Here is a 27918-nt window from a genome sequence, read left to right as displayed (position 1 = left end):
ACAAAATGGCCTCTGGAATCATAATACCATTTGAAATTACTCAATTAACTTTGGGCCTCAAGGTATTATTAAAGGCAGAGCACATCCCTATGCATTGACCTTTAATGTGCTTAGGATTCTTTCTTACATAAAAGGTTTCTATATAAAGTTTCAACTATTTTAGCATTCTACCTCTACTGTATGCAAGGTTTAAGAAAAAACCAGTTGACTCTACAGCATTGGGCCACATATATTGTAAATTAGTAGGCAACAGGCATAAATTCAAGGATTTAAGGCATACATTGGAAAACACAGTGTTAAGACCATTCCACAACACCTCAACCCCCAAAGTTAATCTTGACAAATAATTGCAAAGGTTAGCTTCAGTTTGTCTTTTATATTTCTGCAGTCTTGCGTGCGATGCAAAATGGGATAGATACAGAGGATTCGTACAACCAAATCCTATTAATTTGGGATTGAGGTATAGTTGATTGACTGAGTCTTATGATGCCATAGGGTCGAGAGTCGAGGCTCGAGGCCAGTAACAGAGACAATCACTATGTTGTTGTATTCATACAGCCAAACTGCAGGCAGCTAGCAGTTTGCCATATATCAGCAAGATAACAATGAGTAAGAAACTAGTCAAGCAGGTGATTGGAAAAAATAATACAGTACATAAACAATGAACATGTTGATTGTTGAAGATGTCGGATATGATTCATTTGACAACAGTTCCTAGAAAGTCAATAATGGCCATCTTTAGATGTCTAAGAGGAGATGTTTAAAGAATGTACAACAATGCAACTAGAAAGGCCAAAGTACCAGCCACCAAAAAGACAGAATTATTTTCAATCTTCCAGGGACAGTGCGATCCACACTGGTAGATGTTGCTAAAAGCTTTTTACATACAACCATGGAAAAGCCACTATCTTATTCTATATACTTAGTGTCAAATTGGTCTGATACGAGACAGGATTCTCATACCATGTTTCTACTTCTGCCAAAACAATCAGCATTGTCGACGAATAAAGTTTCTGTTCAACTTGAAGATGAAAAAGAGACTGCAAGAAATCGAATGAAGTACCATGTAGATAAGGAATCTGAATGAGTGATGAAAATTGGGAAAGTACCAAACTCAATGCTCATAGGTTTTTTGATTGCTCCTGTGATCTGTATATACGGAATGCAGCGACACACATTGTGGCATTACCAACAAATGTCAAAGCTGCTTGTAGAGCCACTAATACCTGAAACTCATGCATCCAATGCGTGTCATTTAAAGCGCAAAAAAGAAAGGAAAAAAACAAGATAAGTATTGTCTAAAAATACCAAGAAATGCTTCAAATGGGAAAAGTTGGAATAGAACTGGAGAAGAGACGCATGCGCATTGCCTTATGGTTTAAATTAACCAGTTCTTGTAAATATATTAACCTCAGTTAAATTAGCTACTATTTCCAGCAAACGAGTGAAAGTGAAAGGGGAAATCAACAAAATTCTTTAAAGCATTAAGTAGTACTTTCCACTTTTTTGAAACTTTGGAGAGTGAAGGTATTAAAAGAGGACGAGGTAGACCTAAAATCGCATGGAAGAAAGTCGTCTCAAAAGACCTACAATTTCTTGGAACCAATGCAGACTTAGCAAAAGATAGGGACAATGGAAGAAAAAGATTCATATGATATCTACTAGTTTGGAATAGGTTTTAGTCTTGCTAGTATGTTGATTTTGAACATATTGCTTTTCTAGGGAGTATATTTTTCCGGTAAAAGTATATATGTATATATATATAAAACTTATTTTTCGCTTTTATGTTTATTTGGTATGATGATGACATGAATTGAGCTTAAATGGAAAAAACATGGTCAATGAGTATTCATACCGCCAATCCCAACTTGTTTGGACTGAGGCGAAAGTTGTTGTAGTGTCTCTTAGTTTTTTTTCTTATTGGGTTCAAGCATTTATATCCAGATTAGTTGCTGGTACTTTTACAAGTTTATCACAACTGTTATTATATCAATTGTCAATGGTGTGTATAACCAATAATCTAAATTCAGATTCACTTTAAAGAATGTCATGACAAAAGGACAGGAACCCACCCACCCCTTCCCCAAATTCCCAGTTGTGTAAAGGTGTCATGGCAAGAAAATAGAAATGGAAGCTAGCAAAGCAGTTGTGAGGTTATTAAATTGCAGTAATTTATCAGTGTGATTATACAAACAATCACCTCACTCCCCCAACCCCATCCCTTCAGGAAAAGCCAACTACCTCTTTATCCACTATACCTTTTTTTCCTCGTAAGACTTTACATATGGTAGAAATTTCCTCTTAATAAGTAAATTGATTTACTTACCTCAAGGGACTCTGAGTTGTAAAAGAAATGCCAAGTGCAGGCACAAAACGCTCCACCTAGCAGGGGCACCTACACCAGAGAGTTGTACTCATAAGCCGCTAAAGAGCCAACAAGAGAGAAAAGAAACACATGATTGGATAAAAAACACTGGAAAGAAGAAGAGAAACCAATAGCATAGAATGTGGTAACCTTTTAACCAAGACTCAAAAACCACCAGAGCCTAGATCTCATTTCATTTCTCTCAAAGAAGAAAAAGGAATAAGGGTGTTAAATCATGTGACTCCACCTAATCTAAAAGCTTCAATTCTTAGTCTATCTGTTTAGGTCTATGACAAAGGGAATATAAGATGTATTCTGTTTAGAAGCCAGTATCTTGTATTGTTACTACTTGATGTCAATGCTTCTTTCGACTTTTCTTTAGCTGAGGGTCTATCGGAAACAGCCTCTCTGCCCTCCCAGGGTAGGAGTAACGCTGCGTACGTCCTACCCTCCCCAGACCCTCACTTGTGGGAATCCACTGGTTGTTGTTGTTGTTGTCTGTTTAGAAGCCATTCTCCTTAGCTTATACAAAAGCAGTCATATGTCGGTTATGAATTCCTCTAAAGTTTACAGTACAAACATGGAGCTGTTGGCAGCGCCAGCAGGATCACCAGTAATTATCAATTCCCATCAGACAGTGTAGTTTGGGAATTTAAAATAAGCCATCCATCACTTTAGTGAATCAAATTGCTCTTTAGGTATATTTCTCTTCTTTTATTCGAATTTAAATTAATTACATATAAACATGGGAAGTTCAGTTTCAAGAGTGACCTAATTGACACTTGACTTTAAAGAGAAATCTAATTTTTTCTAAAGGAACTAACAAGCATCAAGACACAGTCTCAAGCTATGTTGCTCTGACTCTCCGAAAATGGCGCCGGGTACGTGTCGGATCCTCCAAAAGTAGTGTATTTTTTGGAGGATCCAACACGGGTGCGGCGACATTTTGGAGAGTCCGCGCAACAAGAGTGGAAATCACTTCATCATGTAATCACTTCATCATGCCCCACATAACCATCAAGAGTGGGAATTATTTGCATTGGTAGCAGCAAAGTTGCAGCTGACTTCTGCTTTAACAAAAAGTTCTCTGCTTGAAAATTTTATTAACATCAATTGATTTCAACAATATCAATTTCGAAGAAGGTTCCAAAAATTCTTGAACAAAGAAGTACGAAAGAAGCTTATCCTGGTTAAAAAGATTGACCAAGCAGTTATCTGATTCATAAAAAATTGTTCCTACTTGACAAATGTCATGTTAAACAGCATAAGTTCGAGAAATTAGTTCTTCACAAAAAGGATTAAAGTAAAGAAGTGAAAGAGAGGCTTAATTTCCTTTATTCCATTGTAGTTATGACTGAGCAGATTCAACCTCTAACTTAGAAATTGAAAGAGAAAAATGTGACTCCTACACTTTCTTGTTGCAACAATTTCATAGTACAGACCTTTATTTCTGAAAAATTAATTAGCTGCTCAAAGAGCACATCAATGTCCTCACCTAGCCTCTTTAATTATATTGAAACATTTAGGGAAATGAGTAATAGTTATTGTGTTTTGACAAACATACAAGAAGTTTCAACATGAGCGGAGCAAAAAATGTGATCATTCCAAATGCCACCCCTCCTTTGGACTCTTTCTTCAACTCAATGAACCCCAAATCCTTCCCCATACCCTCAAAGAACTACGTCTCTTAACCTACCCAGTCATATCTCTGCCCCATAGACTTTCTTTAGAGCACAACATCACATTCTATCAATATTTGTATCCACTTAACTTTTAGGGAACAACATCTGCACAATGCCGAGATAGATATGTATTTACTTTATTGACTGTGGGAATTTGGAGTATGCAGTGATTTTGGTGCAAAGCAACAGCTTAAAATACAAATGGCTAAGGCATAATACATAAGCGGCCCCTCAAAGTTGTCAAAAATTTTCATATAGACATCTAAACTAAGGCTACGACCAACTGAACACCTGATCCATGCTCAAAGTATGCCTATTAGACACATGTTGCTGACATATGGCACAGTGAGCGTACCACACTTATTCCAGACGCGTGACAGGCCATATTTTAAATAAATAAAAAAAGATTCCCTCCCTGCCACCACATTCCCCAATTGAGAGGCTGACTTTGACAAGAGTTACAGCTCCTGCGATGCATGTATTTGATACTTCTTTTTCAACTCATTCTATAGTTACCACATGAAAACACACAAGGCCTCTAGTCTTCTAACCTGCTGCTTTCATTGCATACTAATGAGCCACAGATTGAGATGGTCTTAATATAACAATCAGGATAGTTTAAACGCCCACCATCTGTTATGTCTTTACAAATTATAGTCTATCTATGTTGAGAAAAAACACATGAATATCAATGAATACATGTACACTATTGACAATGGTAACAATGACCCACAAATAGTCTCTTAAATAAATCAAATTTCAAACAATAACACACATATAGTGGGTGAAATAAGTAACATACATCAGAAAAGAGCCAGACTTTTTGCTGGCGAGAGTTGAACCGGTGACTCTTTTGGTTACAACACCTTGGCCTAAGTTTTTGAGGCACGCCTCATTGGCCAATTAATGGTTAAACACAACATTCCAGAGCCGAGAAACTTAAAGCACAAAAGTTAACCAAAATCAAGACTTTATGCATATTATGAACCAATCTGAACCAATTTACACAAACTCTAAAAATAAACAGTACTCACCATGCCCCAAGAGAGTCCCTTCCAAGAAGCATTCCCAGACTTCTCCCCGTATTGCCAAACCAGAGCCATCGCAGTAACCCTTTTAAACAAAGTATTAGTGGTCATTTCATTCAGCACAAAAACAGACTCTCTCGTCCCAAATTAGATATAAAAGTTGCAATCTTTCTACATCTAGAGACCTTGATGTGAGCACAATAGATATAAAACAAAGTGTAAGGGTCGGGCATTCGGATAGTGCGGAATTTAAAACGTTATATTGACAATAACAAAGACAGTGCTAGTTGATAATAAAGGCAAATAAAACATATAAAGGAAGTACAAATTTAACGTGGTTCGGTCAAGGTGACCTACGTCCACAAGCAGAGAGGAGCAATTTCACGATACCAACAAGAGTACAAAAGAGAGTAAATACTCTAACTAATCCCAAATAACCCAAGAGAATAACCTCACAAGATCCTCCAAAGAAAGGGTTCATACAAGTATTTCCCAACACTCACTAGCTTACAAAATACTCTACAATAAATGAGGAGAAAGAAAGACGAGAGTAAAAGGCCCTTGAATTGGTGTGTTTTGAAAAGGAAGAACTGATCTCCTTTTATAGGAGAAAAGAATGCCGGCTCCAAGTTTGCTACAACAGTAGATATTATTCTCCTCCAATCAAATTCTTTCTTTGGCTCCAATATTGTAAAATAGGCATATATCAATATAAATAAAATGGACCCCACAAAAATAGCCAAAAGATATGGCCACATTACAAATCTCCATCTTGGTCTTGTTTTGACTGATAAAGTAGATTTGCTCCACCCTTTCCGCAAAAGCTATTGTGGGCCAAATCATTCTTTATAAATGCCGATCAAGTTCACTTGCCAACTGGAAGAGGCTTTGTGAACATATCAGATCTTCTTAACAGAGACCTTTCAATCAGCGATGGTTTCACGGATGAAGTGATAGTTGATATAAATATGTTTCGTCTTCTTATGATACATCTAATCTTTAGTCAATTGAATGGTACTTTGGCTATCACAAAAAATAGTAATACCACCTTGGTGTAAAATGAGTAAAGCAGATAGACCCTTCAACCATAAGGATGTTGATCGCCTCGGTCACCGCTATATATTCTGTTACAGTAGTTGATAAAGCTACTACATGTTGTAATGTAGCTTTCCAACTGATAACGCAATCACCAATACAAAATACGTAGCCTATCAGTGATATTCTTTTGTCAAGATCACCTGCATAATCTAAGTCTACAAAACTAACCAAAGTGTTAGTATTTCTCCCAAACTCCAAACATGCGTTTGAAGTACCTTGCAAGTATCCAAGAATCCATTTCACAGCCAGCCAATGTGGTTTACCAGGGCAAGCCATGACTGCTTGTGAACTATCTGGACGTGTACGCACCATTGTATACATAATACTGTTGACTGCATTAGAATATAATACCTATGTCATATACCTCTCTTCTTACTCTGACTGTGGTGACTGAAAGCTGATAACTTAAAATGAGCAGCAAGAGGGGTACTCACTAGTTTAGCATCTTTCATGCCAAACCTGTTCAAGTACTTATGGGCCAGGAATAGCCTGTCGGCTCATCGATCTCTTTTGATCTCCATGCCAAGGATTTTCTTGGCTGCTCCCAAATCTTTCATCTCAAATTCACTTTTCAGCTGACCTTTTAAATTGTGAATTTCTGCCAAATACTTAGCAGCAATGAGCATGTCATCAACATATAACAATAAGTACAAAAATGAACCATCATGTAACTTCCGAAAGTAAACACAACTAGCATACATGCTCCTCGAATAACCATGACCCAACATAAAAAATTCAAACCTCTTGTACAATTATCTTGGAGATTGTTTTAATCCGTACAAGGATTTTTTCCAACAAGCAATATAATCTTCTTTTCCTTCAATTTCAAATCCTTCGGATTGATGCATGTATATTTGTTCCTCAAGTTTTCCATGTAAGAAAGTTGTCTTAACATCAAGTTATTCTAATTCCAAATCTTACATGGCAACTAAGGCAAGCAAAACACGAGTAGAACTATGTTTAACAACAGGTGAGAAAATATCACTAAAATCAACTCCTTGTACCTGACTATAGCCCTTTGCAACTAATCTTTCCTTATACCTTTCATCTTTAACCCCTAGAATGCCTTCCTTTTTCTTGAAGAGCATTGAAATCAGAGTCGGATCTAACCGGATCGGTTTCAATAGCCAATATGATTCTAACAAAGATTTATTTTGAGAAATTTGACCGAAATGCAAACTTTGGAATGTGGCAATTAAAGATGAAAACTATCCTAATTCAGGATGGCCTACATTTGGCATTACAAAGAAAGGAGAAGAAGACGGATAAAATAACGGACGAGGAGTTTGTCGTCATAGACAAAAAAACAAAATTAGGTATTATCTTAAATATCTCAAATGAGGTTTTACGTGAAGTTTCTACAGAAACCATAGCCAAAGGCATGTGGGATATATTAAAAACCATGTATATGAAAAGGTTTGTTGTTGTTCTTGTGTATGAAAAGGACAGTAGAAAACAGACTTTACCTAAAGCAAAAGCTTTACATTTTTCGTATGGCTGAATGTACCTCTATACTCTCACATCTTGATATATTTGATTTCCTTATGGGTTTGAGTAATATAGATGCTGAAATCAAATATGAAGATCAAGTCGTGTTATTGCTTGTTTCCTTTTAAATATGTAAGAGATAATATGCTTTATGGAAATGATAATATTTCTTATAAAGATATCAAATCTATCATAAAATTAAAAAAAATAGATAGACAGAGATATTACTGGAGAAACCAGTGGGAACGAAGTTGAAAACTTATTTGTAAGAGGGATATCCTATCAAATAGTGAGAGGTCTAAATCAAGGTCAAAGTCCGGATACAAAAATGTCGTGTGTAAATATTGACATAAGAAAGGCCGCATTATCTCTGAATGCTTCAAGTTGAAAATCAAAGAAAAGCATACGGAAAAGAAAAATGAGCACAAGAGTCTCTTCTGGTTCGACTTCAAGAGTCTAAACTTCAAGAGTTTCAACTGTATTATGCTCGAAAGTTAATGCGTTTGGCTTAAAAGGAATGCCAATCTCAACATCCACCTGCTTCCGTGTGCCCTTCCCTTTATCTATATTACATGAACTAGAAGACTCTTTTCTAAGATGACATAGAGGATTCATCAAAGGCTACGTCTACTAATTACTCCCTCCGTTTCAATTTGGATAAGGTAGTTTGACTCGGCACGGAGTTTAAGAAGAAAAAAAAGACTTTTGAAACTTGTGGTCTTAAAAGCTTAATTGGTAAAAGTTTTGTGGGGCCATGACATGTGTGTGGTTATAAAAGCTTCTCGTTAAGGGTAAAATGGGTAAAATGAAGAGTTTAAAGTTGAATTATTTCCAAATTTAGAAATGTGTCATTTATTTTGGAACACACTAAAAAGGAAAGTACATCATCTAATTTGAAACAGAGGGAGTATAAATTTTGGTGCCATGGGATCAGGACACTATAGTCTGTATCCTTTCACCCTAGATGCATACCCAAGAAGAATACACTTTTTAGCCTTTAGCTCTAATTTTTCATTATTTACATGTGTGTATACAGAGCAACCAAACATCTTTATATCGGAATAATTAGCAGGAGTATCTAACAACATTTTCTCTTGAGTCTTAAAATTCAAAGGTGCAGAAGGAGCGCGATTGATAATATAACAAGTTGTAGAAATAGCCTTTGCCCAAAAGGCATTTGTCAATCCAGCATTTGATATCATGTAACGAGCTTGTTCCAAAAAAGTTATGTTCATCTTTTCTGCTACACCATTATGCTAAGGGGTTATCCTCACAGTGCGGTGTCGAGCAATTCCTTCATTCTTGTAGAATTTGTTGAATTCATCATTTCAAAATTCCAAATCATTATCTATTCTAAGCCGCTTAACATGTTTTCCTATTTGCTTCTCAATCAAAACTTTCCATTGTTTGAAAGTTAAGAAAACATCACTTTTATTTTTCAGGAAATAAACCTAAACTTTCCTTGAATAATCTCAATGAAAATTAACATATACCTAGCACCACCTTTTGATGGGGTACGTGAAGGACCCCAAAGATCTGAATGAATGTAATCCAAAGTACCTTTTGTTTTGTGAATTGCTGGAGTTTTGAAGTTGACTCTTTTTTTTCTTTCCAAACATACAGTGTTCACAGAACTCAATATTTCTGGTACTTTGGCCACACAAGAGACCTCATTTGATGAGGATAGAACGACCTTTTTCACTCATATGTCCCAATCGCATATGCCACACTTTGGTGATGTAAGAATCAGGCTTATCTTATGTTGAAACTGAAGCAGCACATCTAACAGTGGATCCCAATAAAGTATATAACGTACCAGATCTACGTGCTTTCATGACCACAAGAACACCTCGAAAAACTTTTTAAATTCTACCTTCACCTGTGTATTTGCACCCAAGAGATTCTAGAGTGCCCAAATAGATGAGATTTTTCTTCAAACCAGGAACATATCTAACATCGGTGAGAGTTCTCACCAAACCATCAAGCATTCTGATTCGGACTGTACCTTTACCAATAACGTTGCAGGCAACATTATCAAGACAACTCCACCTTCAACAGATTCATATGTGGTATCCCGATTGGGACACATATGATAAGAACAACCCGAATCCAAAATTCACTCGTCGTTAGATTTAAAATTATTATTAGTTGCTAAAATTATAGTTCCCTCAGTCTCATTAGCAGCTGCACTTACTTCGGCGATAACAGTATCTTTGTGCTCATTTTTTTTTTCCATATGTTTTTCTTTGGTTTTCAACTTAAAGCATTCAGAGATAATCTTGTCTTTCTTATAACAATATTTGCACACGACATTTTTGTATTTGGACTTTGATCTATTTGAAACCTTTTTATAGGATCTCCTCCTCACAAATAAGCTTTCACAGTGGTTCCCACTGGTCAGTGTTTTAAAAGGCGTGAGCGTAAGGCGAGGCGTTTTACATATGCCTCAGCGAGACGTAAGCCCCGAGGCACAGGGCGTAAGCCCCATGGATATTTAATTTTTAATATTTTATAAAAAAAATATAATTACAATAAATATTTATAAACGGGTGAAATTGCATAAAAATTGAAGAAAACTATAAACATGTGAAAAATATATATATATAGATGTGCTCTATGCCCATAAAAAACTAGTCAAAACAATCTATTATACGCTACTTACAAACACAAGTAACTTGAGTCGAAAAGAATAATGTTTTCTACATGGAGGAACAAAAAGGATGACTAACCTGCAATTTGAACTTTAAACTTGTTACTATGAAGAAGAATGGAGTTCTATTTGTATTTGTAAAAAAGAATTGAATATTTGTTGCTTTTTGGGGATATTAGCAGACTAGCGGACAAGATAAAGAATAGGGAAAGACCATAAATTAGGGCTTCAATCAATACAAAAGTTCTTGACTTTTAAATCTAATACATTTCACTTCCTTTTTAAAACTTTTGAGTAATTACAAGCTGAATTTTGAAAATTTGAGTATTATATGAAGGACTTATTCAACAAATTTTGTTTTAATTAGAAAAAGTCTCTGGGCTTAAGCCTCACTACAAAAACACGCCTCAAACGCCCGAGCATACGCCCCGAATTGTTGGGCGTACACCCCGAATTGCTGGGCGTACACCTCTTGGGACTTTCGCCCCACACCATCACCTCGGGGCATTTTTGGTGCGTCTCGCCCCAGGGCTCACCCCGAAAGCGCCTTTTAAAACACTGCCACTGGTTTTTCCAATAATATCTCTATCTGTTTGTTCTTTGATTTCAAGATAGATTTGATATCTTTATAAAAAAAAAATATTATCCATTCTATAAAGTATAGTATCTCTTATATGTTTAAATGACTGGGGTAAGGAAACAAGCAATAATACGGCCGGATCTTCATCTTTGATTTCAGCATCTCTATTACTCAAATCCATAAGAAAAGAATCAAATATATCAAGATGTGAGAGTATAGAGATACCTTCAGCCATACGAAAAATGTAAAGCTTTTACTCAGGTAAAGTCTGTTTTCCACTATCCTTTTATATACAGGGTTTTTAATTTATCCCACATGCCTTTGGCTTTGGTTTCTACAGAAATTTCACGTCAAAACTCATTTGAGAGATTTAAGATAATACCTAATTTGCATTTTTGTCTATGACGGCAAACTCCTCATCCATCATTTTATCCGGGTTCTTCTTTCTTCTTATGGTGCCAAACCTAGTCCATCCTAAATTAGGATAACTTTCATCTTAATTTCCATATTCCGAAGTTTGCACTTCGGTCAAATATCTCAACATAAGTCTTTGTTAGAATCATATTGACCATTGAAACTAATCATGTTAGATCCGGCTTTGATACCAACGCTCTTCAAGGAAAACGAAGGCATTTTAGGGGTTGAAGATGCAAGGTAATAGGCATGATTAGTTGCAAAGGGCTACAGTCAGGTACAAGGAGTTGATTTTAATGATGTTTTCTCGCATGTTGTTAAACATAGTTCTATTCGTGTCTTGCTTGCCTTAGTTGCCATGTATGATGTGGAATTAAAACAGCTTGCTATTAAGACAGCTTTCTTACATGGCAAACTTGAGGACCAAATACACATGCATCGACCCGAAGGATTTAAAACTGAATGAAAAGAAGATCATGTTTGCTTGTTGAAAAAATCTGTGTACAGATTAAAACAGTCGCTAAGACAAAGGTACAAGAGGGTTGATTCGTTTATGTCGGGGCATTATTATTCGAGGAACATGTATGATAGTTGTGTTTACTTCCAGAAGTTAACTGATAGTTTATTTGGGAACGTATTGTTATATGTTGATGACATGCTCATTGTTGCTAAGAATTTGGTAAAAATTTACAATATGAAAGGTCAGCTGAAAAGTGAATTTGAGTTAAAAGATTTGAGAGCAGCTAAGAAAATTCTTGGCATAGAGATCAAAAGAGATCGAGGAGCCAACAAGTTATTCCTGACCCAGAAGAAATACTTGGAGAAGGTTTTGGAGAGGTTTCGCATGAAAGATGCTGAACCAGTAAGTACCCCTCTTGCTGCTCATTTTAAGTTATCAACACTCAGTCATCGCAGTCAGAGGAAGAAGAGAGAGATATGGCACAGGTACTATATTTTAGTGCAGTCAACAGTATTATGTATGCAATGATACGTACACGTCTATATATTTCACAGGCAGCGAGTGGTAAGCCGGTACGGCTTGCCATGGTAAAACACACTAGCATGTTGTGAAATGGATTCCCATATACTTGCAAGATACTTCAAACACATGTTTGGAGTTTGGGAGAAATACTAACATTTTAGTTGGTTTTGTAGACTCAGATTATGCGGGTGATCTTGATAAAAGAAGATCACCGACAGCCTACGTATTTTGCATTGGTGGTTGCGCTATCAGTTGGAAAGTAACATTACAACATGCAGTAGCTTTATTAACTACTGAAGCAGAATATATCGCAGTGACTGAGGCGATCAAAGAAGCCTTGTGGTTGAAGAATCTATTTGTTGAACTCAGTTTACACCAAGATAGTATTACCATTTTTTGTAATAGTCAAAGTGTCAGTCACTTGACTAAAGATCAGATGTATCATGAGAGAACGAAACAGATTGATATCAAGTATCACTTCATCCGAGAAACCATTGTTGATGGAAAGGTCTCAAAAATTGAACAAGATCAACACTAAAGACAATCCTGCTGACATGTTCACAAAAGCCTCTTCCAGTTGGCAAGTTCAAGTTCTGCTTGAATTTGAAACAGCCGCTCTATCCTCACAAGGTAGGGGTAAGGTCTGCGTACACATTACCCTCCCAAACCCCACGGAGTGGGATAATACTGGGTATGTTGTTGTTGATTCAGCTCACAAGGACTTTTGCAGAGAGGGTAGAGCAAATATACTTTATGAGCCAAAACAAGGCCAATGTAGAGATTTGTAATGTGGCCATATCTTTTGGCTATCTTTGTGGGGTCCATTTTATTTGTATAGGCATATGCCAATTTTACAATCTTGGGGCCAAAGAAAGAATTTGATTGGAGGGGAATAATATCTCCTCATGTAGCAAACCTAGAGCCAACGTTCTTTTCTCCTATAAAAGGAGATCAAGTCTTCCTTTTTAAAATACGCCAATTCAAGAACCTTTTATTCTCTTGTCTTTCTTTCTCCTTATTTATTGTAGAGTATAAGAAAGTGAGTATTGGGTAACACATGTGTGAACCCTTTATTTGGAGAAGGTTATACTTTATATGTTTGTACCTCCTTTATATGTTTTAATTGCCGTTCTTATCAACTAGCACTGCCTTTATTATTGTCATTATAACGTTATTTGGCTAAATTTCGCACTATCCAAATTCCCCATCCTAACAAACTGCTTAGTGCAAAGGTACTTTTTCGATATTTTATATATTTTTAACTGGTAAAAACTTACCTCCACTAATGTGTACACTATATAGACATGTTTTTGCTTACCCTCTTATCAGTAAACCATAGTTAACTAATATATATACTAAATCATAGTTAACTAATATATATTCTTACTTTAACCATGATAAACATCGTGTAAACATTGTGTGTTGGTAAATTTTTCAGAAGTCTTTATTTATACTTATACTAAATAAATTGAAGAAAAAAAGGATTAAAAACACAGTGTATTGCAGAGTAAATACCATTCAACAACGCTGGAAACGTGAATAGCCCAGGTGGGTAAGGAGAGAGCATTAGTGGGTTCGTTGAATTGGAAAGAAGAACCCGTTATAGAAGCTATTTCAGAAGCAGATGCAGTGTCAGGTCCCACCATTAGTGTGGCTAAAGCAACTCCAGTAACCCCCAAAATAGTGGCTGCATTTTTCAAGTTCTGAGCTGAAATGCTGTTGGTGGGTGCTGGAAATAGGGATCTTTGCTTTGGAGAGAGGAGAAATTTGGAAGGAGCAGTTTGTGAGCTGAATTGGGTTAGTGTTGGTTGGTGAAAAGGGGCCAGTTTTGAGAATGAGGTTATGGTTGGAACTGCCATGGCCGTTTATTTGATGTTATTGGTGCAGTTGTTGAGATAAGTGAAGAAGTACATCGCATTCTGCACTACGGATTTTCCCTTTACTAACGTGCCTGACCACACTAACCACCCATGTTTACATATATTTCATGTATAATATGTATAATTATATATATTTCATGTATATCAGTTAAAAAAATAAACACTAATTCGGACATGCTACGGCGTACGTATTCTAATTATTTAATTCTGTTTTCAGTTTCAGTTTATTTGAAGTCAAATATTTATAATTTATAAAAAATTATAAATTGTGAAATATTTTGTAAATGTCTGAATTTAAAATTTCATGAAATTTTAAAAAATAAATGTATGAAAAAACTTTAAAAACTGATTGAGTTCGCTCTTGTACTCTAAGGTGACATTTGTTTTAGAGTTCGTGAAAATTAAATCCAGTTTTAAGTTTTTGAAAGTTGCTTTACACCTTTTTGCAACAAAAGAAAAAATCAATGTTTTTGAAGATCCTGACTCAATTATTTTAAATCTTTTAGGAATTCAAGAAACTATTTTTACAAACTTTAAAAGATTTGAAAGACGTAAATTTTAAATTAAATGTCAACCATTGTAATGTTCTCTCTTGATCCACAGCTTTCAACTTCAATTCTCTTCTTTATTTCGTAGGTATGTTAAAGGTAAATAATTAATAGCATCGAGTGTATCATCAAACTATATACTTCAGTCTTAATATAAAAATTAAATAAAATATAAATTACATAATTATATTTAAATTTTATATATATATATATATATATATATTGCTCTAACATATCTGAAATAAACATCAAATATGAGTTAGTAAAAGAAAGAAATTTAGAAAAAAAAGATTGTATTGGTAAAATTCGGTCTTAACACGTGGCTCGTCAGAGCGATACATAGCATCAATGGTTCAGTATTTAGAAGCATGAAAACTAAAGCCAGGAGAGCCGAAGAACCACGATCGGAAAAATTCGGCAAGCATGTATCTAGAACAGACTTGACATCTTCGGTGCCGAACTCCAATATACTGAGATCATGGTCCATGTCCGTTACACTATCGTTGTTATTGTACGAGGTAAAATCGATTCACATTAAATACTCGAATAACAGAATGACACGTGAAATCTAGGACAAGCGGAAGACGAAGCAAATGGAGGTCAGGGCCGAAGGCAACAGCTTCGATTGACATCGGGTAGACCCCGAAGGGAACATTATCAACGGGGGCAAACAGATATTTGCCACCAGATGACACTCAATGAAGAATATTACTCAGTATTAAATACACATCCGTTACAGAGAATTTTGATATTTATAGCCTACCGTTGCATATTCATCAATGACCCTCGTATTGTCGTTGTCACACCCCCTTTTACCCCACAAAAGATATGTGTATGGATTATTGTGGGTTAAAGAGTTTTTCCAATTAAAGTGATAAATTTGAGTAGGGATTATTTTATTTACAGAGCCGCCACTTGGAATTGATTTTTTGGGTCTTCCAAGTCACCTTTTATTGGAATCCCTATTCAAAGAAAGATTTGACTCTTTTATTATTGGTCTACGAAAACAAAGTCTGGGTAAGGAATTTTGTTGACCGGGAAGAAGGTGTAAGGCATTCCCCAAGTCCCGTGGTTCCAGCACGGTCGCTTTATTGACTACAACTTGGCTTGAATTAATTTTGGATAAACTGTGATTTATTGGTTTTCATGTTCTATCTATCCGCTTTTAATTATTAAAATATAAAATTATCTTTGAAACGAATTACGTGTGTGAATCCGTTTTGTTTATTATGCCAAAATCTTGTCACGCGTACGTGTACACAATTAATAGAATTTTATTATTAAGATTGTTTTGGCCATAGTTAACACATACTTCGGTTTTATTTTTAGAAATCACAATTATGCCACGCGAAACGTATACATAATCGCAATAAACTAATTAAAAGGCGTGCCTAAAGCACCCTATCAGTGTTCATTATTCTTCCTATATACTTGAGATCATTGTAAGGTCATGAATTATGAAATTACTTATAAAAGAAGTGTATGATTTTAGATATTTGAATAAATAAACCGCCATATACCAATACCCTACAATCCAATAATTGAAGCCCAAACTTATTAGGGTCCTAATCTTCCTAACTTTAAAGGAAGTTTGAATACCATATTTCCAGAAATATGATTAAGTATATAGCATTTAAGGACTAATTTACATTATTATTTATAAAGTTTAAAGGCAAATAAATAAAATCACATGAAATAAGATTAAAAGAATAGAGAAAATAATAAACCTTTAATGCAAAATTTCCAATTAAATGAGTTTTCAAGAACAGATATAGTAACTCAGACGAACGTCGAACAAGCATAAGCGAAGAAGAACATCAAAGCTAGTGAACGGAGCTCCAACGGAATCCTCGACCTCGACTATTGACTTCACTTTTTGGCGTGTAAAAAGGGATGTTATGAAGTATTTTTGTTGGGTTTTGGTTGACGAATAGCTAGATTTTTCGAAAAGAAGAGACGAAGAAAGAATGACACGGGTAGAAATTCTCTTAGCATAGAAGAAAAAAATAAAATTCTCTCAATTCCCTCCTCTCTTTTTTTCTTCTCTTTCTCTCTTTTTTCTCCTCACATTTATCTTATATTTATAGAAAAAAATCGGAATTTTTTCAAATTTATTATTTTATTATTTTTTAATAAAAAAAAATTCTCACTTCCCATTTTTCTTCTTTTTTAAAAAAAAAAAATAATTCTCCACTTTCCTTTACTTTTATTTTTTAATTTTCCACTTTTTTACTTTACTTTTTTTTTATTTTTCACTTATTTTACTTTTCTTTTTTTAATTTTTACTTATTCTACTTTTTTTTTTAAAATTTCCACTTTCTTTTACTTTTTTTTAAAAAAAAAAAAATCAGCTACCTTTACTTTTATTTTTTTAATTTTATCTTTCTTTTACTTTTCATTTTTTTAAATTTTTACATTCTTTTACTTTTATTTTTTTAATTTTTCACTTTTTTTTACTTTTTTTTAAAAATAATTTCCACCTACTTTTACTTTTAATTTTTTATTCCATACTTTTAATTTTTCTATTATTTTATTCCCATCCGAAAATTAAAAAAAATATTTATATTTTTTCGTTTTTTTTAATTTATTTTATTTTAAAATAAAAATAATACTAATAGTAATAATTTGACCTTTTAAATTATTTTTAATTCTTACCCTATATTAAAAAAATATAACAAAGCTAAAAAAATATATATTAAATTTTTAAAAATATTTACACAGTAGAAGGTGGTAAAAAATCAAATATAGTCAAAAATTAGGTGCTCACAGCTGCCCCTCTTTGCTTGGAAACATGAAGAGTTTTCAGGAAAAGACTAGGTGAGCCATGTGACTAATTTTTGACCAAACCATTATTAAAAGAAATAAAAGATAGGGTGTAACCGAGTCCTGGTTTTGGACTGCCTACATATCCCGGGTTATAGAGGAATCAGGTCATGTGTAATTCAAGAAGAATGGTGGAGTGATGAGCTGAGGAGTCGACTGAGGTTCCGTCAAGGCTCCGGTCTGTGGTCCTGCTATTATAAAAAAGAAACTAAACAAGCCTATCAGCTATGAGTTACAAGATTCCTATCTATGAGTCTTCTGAAACTTGATCTTGAGTCTTGACTGGTTCTTCATGCAGACTCTGATCTAAACCTTAATGCTTGCTAGTTGTAGGTGCTAGTTCATTGTTCTATAGCTTCTTCTAATCAAAACAGGACCCCAATGCTCGTGGCTTCAGTCATGTCTTGAGCATTCCATCTCTTTTCATCTGCTTTTGTATTTTGGATTCACCTATTTTTTCTTTTTTTTTATTCTGAATTGAGACTTCTTCTTTTGGTCATCTCGAACCCTATGCCTCGAGGTAAAACCTACTCAGATTCCAAAACAAACAAACGAGCGAAATTTTTCTGCCCCAGTTTGCACTAGGAAAATTTCATGAGTTATTGTAACAAAATTCTAAACTACTTCTTTATTGAAAGCAATAAAAAGTCGGGAATGGTGTACCCCAAAAAATAACAGAGACTAGGGAATGAAGACCCTATGTCTAATGAAAGAAACTAGGGAGTGGAGACCCTATATTGGAAAAGCGAATAGGGATTGGTGTACCCTGATACTGGTAAGGAAATGCAACCATAGGTTGGTACCCTATATTATGGAAAAAGAATGTAATCAGGGGTTGGTACCCTATATTACTGAAAAGAATGTAGTCATGGGATGACGTCCTGTATTACTGAAAGAAAATGTAACCAGGGGATGGCACCCTGTATTACGAAAATGAAAATGAATCCCCTAGGCGAAAAGGTTCTACATGGGTTAAACTACGAAAAGCGAGCCTAGGCGAAGAGTACTTCTACCCGGATTATGAGCTGGATCCCCCTAGGCGAAAAGTTTCTACCTGGGTTAAACTACTTAAAACAACCTGAGCGAAGAGTACTTCTACCCGGAACTATGAGCTGGATCACCCTAGGCGAAAAGGTTCTACCTGGGTTAAGCTACTTAAAACAACCTGAGCGAAGAGTACTTCTACTCGGAACTATGAGCTGGATCCCCCTAGGCGAAAAGGTTCTACCTGGATTAAGCTGCGAAAAACAAGCCTGGACGAAGAGTACTTCTACCCGGAAACTATGAGCTGGATCCCCCTAGGTGAAAAGGTTCTACCTGGGTTAAGCTACTAAAAACAAGCCTGGGCGAAGAGTATTTCTACCCGAAAATGTGAGCTGGATCCTCCTAGGGAAAAAGGTTCTACCTGGGTTAAGCTACGAAAAACAAGCCTGGACGAAGAGTACTTCTACCCGGAACTATGAGATAGATCCCCCTTGGCGAAAGGTTCTACCTGGGTTAAGCTATGTAAAACAACCTGGGCAAAGAGTACTTCTATCCAGAACTATGAGCTGGATCCCCCTAGGCGAAAAGGTTCTACCTGGGTTAAGCTACGTAAAATAACCTGGGCGAAGAGTACTTCTACCCGGAACTATGAGCTGGATCCCCCTAGGCGAAAAAGTTCTACCTGGGTTAAGCTACGTAAAATAACCTGAGCGAAGAGTACTTCTACCCGGAACTATGAGCTGGATCCACCTAGGCGAAAAGTTTCTACCTGGGTTAAGCTACGTAAACATCCTGAGCGAAGAGTAATTCTACCTAGAAACTATGAGCTGGATCCCCCTAGGCGAAAAGGTTCTACTTGGGTTAAGCTACGAAAAACAGCCTGGGCGAAGAGTACTTCTACCCGAAAACTATGAGCTAAATCCCCCTGGGCGAAACGGTTCTACCTGGGTTAAGCTACGAAAATAAGCATGGGCGAAGAGTATTTTTACCTTGAACTATGAGTTGGATCCCCCTAGGCGAAAAGGTTCTACCTGGGTTAAGCTACGAAAAACAAGCCTGGGCGAATAGTACTTCTACCCGGAACTATGAGCTGGATCCCCCTAGGCGAAAAGGCTCTACCTGGTTTAAGCTACGAAAAACAACCTGGGCGAAGAGTACTTCTACCCGTAAACTATGAGTTGGATCCCCCTAGGCGAATAGGTTCTACCTGGGTTAAGCTATGAAAATAATCTGTAATAGTGATGCATGCTGAAAATAAAAGGAAATAGAAATTTTGCGAAACTCACCTTTGGTGACATTCGTCTTTTAGGAATCGCCATTCTCTACTGCTTTGTTCCTGCTGCAAATAAAGAAAAATTGTGAGTTTTAAAAGTGGTGGTCGGTTTGTGGCCTTGATGTCTTTGGTAGCTTAGCTTTGTGCCCATCTTCTTTTGATGATGATTTCAACCTGCCACTAGATATTTCATGAATACCACTTGCATTTCTGGCCCTAGCGAGCCTTTGACTTTTCAAACTTTTACATGACGGTTGGTCACGTAGAACTTAACCTTTTTCAACTTTATTTTGCCTTTGTGGCATTTCACTTTCGAATTCTTTCCTCCAAAACTTTCAATTCTAGAGTATTGGGGAACCTTTGGCTTTTCAAACTTTGCCAAAATGGTTAGCCAATTGGGACTTAACCTATTCAACTTCATTTTGCCTTGTAGGCACTTTCAATTTGATTTCCTCCTTTCGAGAGTTTTTGATTTCAAAGCATCAGCCACCATGGCCAATCAGGGTTGACTTGATGCCCCTGCCAAGGCTAGGTGTCTCTTGAATATTAGCTTGTATCAAACGAAAACCCAGTAAATCAGTCTTGCTATCCCTTATTTGCCTTAGTTTTGGAACAGAGTTAGACCGAAAGGGATTCAAAGATCAACAAACAATGAAATGGACAATGAATTTAGACAAGAGATATCCCTTTCGGGGGAAGGAAAGAAGGACTTATTTGGAGTATATGCGAACTTCAATAAACATGACATTCCTTTTGGACTGGATGCTCGATCTGTGTCCATTGTACGATACTCAGAAATTCATCACAACTTTTGTCTTGAAATCGAGAAACCTTGCCTAGGACTGTGTCAATGCCAATGGGTGTGAGGATCCTCTTTTTGATCAGTGGCGCCCTTTGCGAGTTTTCACCAACTGACCTCTCTCATTTCTCTTCTCGCCATCGCCTTATAGTGCTCTTTGCGAATTTTCACTAACAAGACTCTCATTTTGGTGTCTTTACTCACCATCGCCTTGCAGTGCCCGTGAGGTTTTTCACCAATAAGACTCTCTCATTTTACTTCTCTCATTTTGTTGTATCAGATCCAAGTAACTGTATCCTCAAATTCTTGAACATTCTCGTTGATTGATCGGAAGGACTTGAAAAGGATTTGGGTAAAAACGATTTGGATTGAATTACAACTTTGGAACCTTTTAGGCAAAACCATCACCGAACCATTGTAACATCTTCCCTAGTTTTAACTTTTGGGGGAATGTGAATTTTGTTTTTGGTGTGACTGAACCCTAGAGAGAGGTTGCCTACGTATCCTTTCGGAATCAAGTCAAACGTAGTTCAATGTAACATGAAATGTTTTTTTTGTCTTTCTGTCTGTTTTGTTTTCTTTCTCTTTCCTTTTCTTTTTTGTTTTATTTTTTGTTTTTTTTTCTTTTCAATAACTCCTTCAGGTTTCAAAGAGGGTAATCAAAGAAAGGTAACCGGCTCAAAGGGTTGGCAAAAAGGGTTAATGGTGTTTGGGTAGCGAGAATGAAAGCCTTCGCCATCTCAATCAAAGAGCATTAAAGGTGCATGAAGGGTCAAACATAATACCTTTTTGACTGCATCAATTTAGAGCCAATTTCCTTTAGCTTCTTCATGATGCGGGAGGATACATCTCAGAACGAGTTGCCCCATTTCAAATTTCCTGGGCCGCACTTTCTTGTTGTAGGCACTAGCCATTCTTTGTTGGTACAACTGCTCGTGACAAACTGCGGCCAATCGCTTTTCATCAATCAGTGTCAATTGTTCCAATCAATTCTTGACCCAATCTTTATCCTCAATCTCGGCTTCAACAATGATCCGAAGAGATGGAATTTCAACTTCTTCTGATTTCATTCGAATTTGGCCTAGGCCTACTGTTCCAATTCTTTGTTTATTTTCCCACAAGCCTTATCTTCAACATATTCTGCTTCTTGATTCATTATTTCGAGGTCTGACAATATTTTAAGATCTAGGCATGAAGTCCGCAAGCATGTCATGTCATTAAAATCTGCATTAACAGAACTGAAAAGAGAATAAGAAAGGTGACAAGATTAAGAAAAGAGACATTTAATGAAATATTAATTTTATTTGATTTGATTTTTTTATTTTTTTTAAATTTTTTTTTAAAGATAGAAGGGTTTACATCACAAAGTAACACAATAAAAATAAAACGTCCGCATTACACCCTGAAATAATCCGGACGCAGAAAAGATAGCAAGACCGGCTACCGAGACTCCCATCTGACAGAGAACTTTTTAGGTTTGGCACCCGTTTTTAGGTTTCTCTTCTGTCGCGGAAATGGCTACTGTGGCTTTCAGTGCTGGATCAAATTCCTCATCTTCACAGATCATTCCGACTACTAGCCCATTGGTGTGAGTAGGCAGAGGATTGTTCATCATATTAGGGGCTTCTTCATCCCTTAGCACTATTGCCTTGACCTCGATGAGGTCTTCCACTGCTCTCTTAAGAATCCAGCAGTCTTTTGTATCATGTCCCACTGCTCCAGAGTGGTATTCATATCTAGCATTAGCCCGGTGCGCCAGTTCGGGGCTACTGGCTGCAGTAGACCTAGCCTGACTAGCTTTTTGGAACAAGCTCGAGTATGATTCACCAACAGGAATGAACTGATTCCTTCTCGAGAGGCTTTTTTTTTTTCTATTTTCTTTTTTTTTTTTTTGAATTTTTTTTCATACCTTGATTTCTTTTTTCTTTCTCTTTTTGTTGTTTTTCGCTCTTTGTTTTTCTTTATTATTTTTTTGTCACTCTTTTCTTTCTTTTTCGCTCAATTTTTTTTCTTATTTTTTCACTCAATTTGTTTATGGCTATGATCGAATCTGATGGAAATTGCCTATGTATCATGACGCCGCATAAATCAAATTATTACGTAGTTCATGGAGATCGGGAATAGACTGATCCATTTTTCTTTTTTATTTCTTTTCTTTTCTTTTCTTTTCTTTTTTTTTTTTTTATATAAAGACTTTTAAATATATTTTTTTTTGAGTTTTTTTTTTCTTTCTATGGAATTTTGATTATTTTTAAAAAGAAGTAATTCTAAAGAAGGAAGAAAATATTTTGGATTTTGATTTAAAAATTATTTTTGTTCTTTTTTTTCGAATGAAAGACTTCGGAAAAGAAGGAATTTTTTTTTTTTTTTAAAATTTTCTAAGGAAAGAATTCTAGAGAGTGAATCAAGGAAAGGGAAACTATTTTTGAATTTTTCTTTTTTTGAAAATTAGGGCCGGAACCGATGAGGTTTGCCTACGTATCTCACATCCGGTGAGAATCAGACCCGCGTAGTTCGGTCGGTTTTGACACAACAGGGAAAACATGATTTTTTGACTCATTTTGAAATGACCTTTCTTTTTCTCTATTTTTTTTCAAAATTTCGGCAGAGTTTCTAGATTATTCAAATACCGGGTTTTTTGGAAATCGGATGAATTTTCTCTCTCCTATTTTCTTCCTTCTGGTTTTCTCTCAATTCTTATTTTTATGTTTTAGAAGCCGGTCAACATGCACAAACCAAATCAAATATAATGTACATGTAGCACATAAGATGCATCAGGATAGTCTTGTAATTATCGGTTACACCTGTCCTAGACGGACCCAACCCCTATGTTGAGTCCCCAAAGTCAAATGCACGTGATACAAACAAACGTTCCTACTAGGGATCCGGAATAAGGATATATTATTCTAGGTTTAAAATCCTGGGGGAGTATTTTAGACTTAGCTTACCCAAGCGGACAGCTCGAGCCGAGGTGGGGGCAACGTACCGGGAGCACGAAAGTCAACCCGGCCTAGTTATTGATCCAGTCTTGTTCTATTTGGTATGACCTCTAACAGAAAAGTGGGCCACACACACGTGTGCACCATAAATTCAGAAGACTCAGAAGGGAGGCGTAAGAAGGCAGTTTATATAGTTCACATAATATCAAAGCGGTAAATGAGCGGCAATTAGCATATTAGGCCCACAAACACAGTAATATCAACAATCAAGAAAGCCAAGTATAGATCATATTACAAGCTCGAATTTTGAACCCTGAACCAGAAGTTCTGGGTTTTTTTCTCCAGCAGAGTCGCCAGAGCTGTTACACCCCCTTTTACCCCACAAAAGATATGTGTATGGATTGTTGTGGGTTAAAGAGTTTTTCCAATTAAAGTGACAAAATTGAGTAGGGATTATTTTATTTACAGAGCCGCCACTTGAAATTGATTTTTTAGGTGTTCCAAGTCACCTTTTATTTGAATCCCGATTCAAAGGAAGATTTGACTCTTTTATTATTGGTCTGCAAAAATAAAGTCTGGGTAAGGAATTCTGTTGACCGGGGAGAAAGTGTAAGGCATTTTCCAAGTCCCGTGGTTCCAGCACGGTCGCTTTATTGACTACAACTTGGCTTGAATTAATTTTGGATAAACTGTAATTTATTGATTTTCATGTTTTATCTATCCGCTTTTAATTATTAAAATATAAAATTATCTTTGAAACGAATCGCGTGTGTGAATCTGTTTTGTTTATTATGCCAAAATCTTGTCACGCGTATGTGTACACAATTAATAGAATTTTATTATTAAGATTGTTTTGGCCATAGTTAACACATACTTCGGTTTTATTTTTGGAAATCATAATTATGCCACGCGAACGTATACATAATCGCGATAAACTAATTAAAAGGCGTGCCTAAAGCACTCTATCAGTGTTCATTATTCTTCCTATATATTTGAGATTATTGTAAGGTCATGAATTATGGAATTACTTGTAGAAGAAGTGTATGATTTTAGATATTTGAATAAATAAACCGCCATATACCAATATCCTACAATCCAACAATTGAAGCCCAAACTTATTAGGGTCCTAATCTTTCCAACTTTAAAGTAAGTTTGAATACCATATTTCTAGAAACATGATTAAGTATATAGTATTTAAGGACTAATTTACATTATTATTTATAAAGTGTAAAGGCAAATAAATAAAATCACATGAAATAAGATTAAAAGAATAGAGGAAATAATAAACCTTTAATGCAAAATTTCATATTAAATGAGTTTCCAAGAATAGGTACAGTAATTCAGACGAACGTCGAACAAGCATAAGCGAAGAAGAACATCAAAGCTAGTGAACGGAGCTCCAACGGAATCCTCGACCTCGACTATTGATTTCACTTTTTGGCGTGTAAAAAGGGATATTATGAAGTATTTTTGTTGGGTTTTGGTTGATGAATAGCTAGATTTTTCGAAAAGAAGAGACGAACAAAGAATAACACGAGTAGAAATTCTCTTAGCATAGAAGAAGAAAACAAAATTCTCTCAATTTCTTCCTCTTTTTTTTTTCTCTCTTTCTCTCTTTTTTCTCCTCACATTTCTCTTCTATTTATAGAAAAAAATTCGGAATTTTTTCAGATTTATTATTTTATTATATTTTAATTAAAAAGAATTCCCACTTCCCATTTTTCTTCTTTTTAAAAAAAAAATAATTCTCCACTTTCCTTTACTTTTATTTTTAATTTCTCACTTTTTTTACTTTACTTTTTTTTTTTATTTTCCACTTATTTTACTTTTCTTTTTTTAATTTCCACTTATTTTACTTTTCTTTTTTTAAATTTTCACTTTCTTTTACTTTTTTTTAGACATTTTCAGATACCTTTACTTTTATTTTTTTAGTTTCATCTTTCTTTTATTTTTCATTTTTTTAAATTTTCACATTCTTTTACTTTTATTTTTTTAATTTTCCACTTTTTTTTACTTTTTTAAAAAACTAATTTCCACCTACTTTTACTTTTAAATTTTTATTCCATACTTTTAATTTTCCTATTATTTTATTCCCATCCGAAAATTAAAAAAAAAATTATTTATTTTTCGTTTTTTTATTTTATTTTAAAATAAAGATAAAAAATAAAAATAATACTAATAGTAATAATTTGACCTTTTAAATTATTTTTAATTCTTACCCTATATTAAAAAAATATAACAAAGCTAAAACAATATATATTAAATTTCTAAAAATATTTACATAGTAGAAGGTGGTAAAAATTTAAATATAGTCAAAAATTAGGTGCTCACAGTCGTTTAAGAGGGCTTGATTCTAGCATCTTGTTCCCTATATTTAGCTATAAATAGTGGCTTCAACAACCTTTGTAACACACAAAAATTCTGAAAAACTTATGCTACACATTATTCCAAACTGAATATACTTTTTTTCTGTCTAACAATATTCTTATTACTGCCTTCAGAAGCCTTGCTCCAGGAACCAAGTTGTCTGCTATTTTATCTCGGTTTCAATGCTAAATCTTGCATTTTATTTAATTTATTTATCATATTTCAATCAAATCGATTCGCTTGTCTATAAACCACACTAAAAATTTGACTGTACCATTTTTCGGATAAACAATGTGGCGCCTACCGTGGGGCGTAGACAGTTACGTAATTGAGTTGATCCTTGCGTCTATTACTAATCTGTTTGATTCTTCTTTTCTTAGCAAAAATCGTAAAAGATGGCAGATAACGATGTCAACGTCGCACACAACGTTGAGGCACAAGAAAATCCGCCTCAATACGAGGATTCGATCAGCGACATCCGCAATGAGGGGGACGTAACCACGCCAGTTCATGGTGGGTGGTATCCTCGACACGTACGTGAGGCGACTCCCGATGACGCTAAAGATGAACACGTTGCGAAAACGGTGATGATCCTGAGAGAACAACAAAAGGCTATCATGGGCCATCTCTCACGACAAGACCAGGCCATGACAGAATTGAGACAAGCGTTGTCGGGTGCTTCCAACAACGCGCATGGAAGAGGCCTAGTTCCTCCCGATGCTCCCGTGAATCAAACAACGCAAAGGGTTGACAACAACACCCCAAGGGGTAAGGTCGGCTTCGACGAGGCCGGGGAGACCGACAGCGGGTCTGGTAACAACAACAGTAATGATCCCTTCAAAATCGAGCTCATGTTGTTTATGAGGAAAATAAACACCCGAATGAACCAAATTCGGGGTTCACTGCCAGTGCTGAAGGGACCAGACTCAAATAAATACACTCAATTGTCGTTTAAACCGAGCGCGGCACCAGAGTTGATTCCGAAGCGATTCAAAATGCCAGATGTACCAAAATATAATGGGACTTAGGACTCTTAGGAGAACATCACCACCTATACAACAACGGTGAAAGGAAATGACTTGGCTCTACACGAGATTGAGTCAGCCCTGCTGAAGAAGTTCGGAGAAACCCTCATGAAGGGGACCCTGACATGGTACTCACTCTTACCCAAACACTCAATAGATTCCTTTGAGATGCTCGCATACTCTTTCATCAAGGCCCATGTCGGGGTCAAGAAGGTTCAGTCCCGGAAGGCAGACATATTCAGAATTGTGTAAGGAGAGTCCGAAATACTGCGGGAGTTTGTGACCAGGTTTCAGAAAGAAAGGATGTTGTTACCGGCCATGCCAGATGAATGGGCAGATGAGGAATTTACTAAGGGGGCTGAACCCGAGGAGCTGTGACGCCTCCTGAAAACTGAAAGAAAGCATGCTCGAGTTCCAGGCAATTACATAGGCGGATGTCTATAACCGTTACGAGTCAAAGATAAGAATAAAAGATGATCATCTCGGGTTCCTGGCATCAACTAAGGGTCAGTATCGAGAAAAGAACAGGGATAAATCAAAGTATGATTTTGATACAAATGGGCAATCTTCTAAGGGTCGATTTTTGCCCTACGAAAGGGCTGAAGGATGCGACAGAGGGTTCTGGTCGGCAGATAGGTTTGCTCCCGATAGGAGAACTGACCGCGGCCAGAATAGCAGGTCATTACAAGATAAAAAGATATCGGATTCCCGGGATTCCACTTATCCCAGGCTGTCCGAGTACAATTTCAATGTCAACATAGTGGAGCTGGTATCGACGATGAGGAACATCAAGGAAGCACGATTTCCGAGGTCAATGAGATCTGATCTTAGTCAAAAGGATCCTAATCTATGGTGCGACTATCATGGGACTAACGGCCACCGGACTGGGGACTGCCGACATATGCGCGAGGAGGTAGCGATGTTATTGAAAAATGACCATCTCAGAGAGTTCTTAAGCGACTGGGCCAAAAATAATTACGGCCGTAGCCGGGA

The 27918-nt window shown here is 36.0% G+C and overlaps 1 protein-coding gene across 1 annotated transcript; it reads right to left on the bottom strand.

Moving 5' to 3' along the window:
• Nucleotides 1-655: 655 nt before the first annotated feature.
• LOC107785110 (uncharacterized) lies at nt 656-14247 on the bottom strand. The gene is made up of 4 exons (XM_016606336.2): nt 13803-14247; nt 5082-5160; nt 2327-2395; nt 656-1226 (listed from the first exon to the last, which is right to left on the bottom strand). Exons 1-4 carry the CDS (start codon nt 14144-14146, stop codon nt 1122-1124), a joined length of 597 nt encoding a protein of 198 aa, XP_016461822.1. The 5' UTR covers nt 14147-14247; the 3' UTR covers nt 656-1121.
• Between the last annotated feature and the right edge of the window lie 13671 nt (nt 14248-27918).

This window comes from Nicotiana tabacum, chromosome 23 (genome assembly GCF_000715075.1).
Source record: "Nicotiana tabacum cultivar K326 chromosome 23, ASM71507v2, whole genome shotgun sequence".
NCBI lineage: Eukaryota > Viridiplantae > Streptophyta > Magnoliopsida > Solanales > Solanaceae > Nicotiana > Nicotiana tabacum.
The sequence above is the reverse complement of the archived record's forward strand: the minus strand, read 5'-3'. Positions and strand labels throughout refer to the sequence as shown.

Excerpts from the sequence above, each read along its gene's own strand:
- LOC107785110 (XM_016606336.2), bottom strand. The coding sequence starts at position 14,146 with ATGGCAGTTCCAACCATAACCTCATTCTCAAAACTGGCCCCTTTTCAC. Across the intron at positions 2,396-5,081 it reads AGGGACTCTCTTGGGGCATG|GTGCCCCTGCTAGGTGGAGC; the intron begins GTGAGTACTGTT and ends TCTCTGGTGTAG. Across the intron at positions 1,227-2,326 it reads ACAACTCAGAGTCCCTTGAG|GTATTAGTGGCTCTACAAGC; the intron begins GTAAGTAAATCA and ends CATGAGTTTCAG.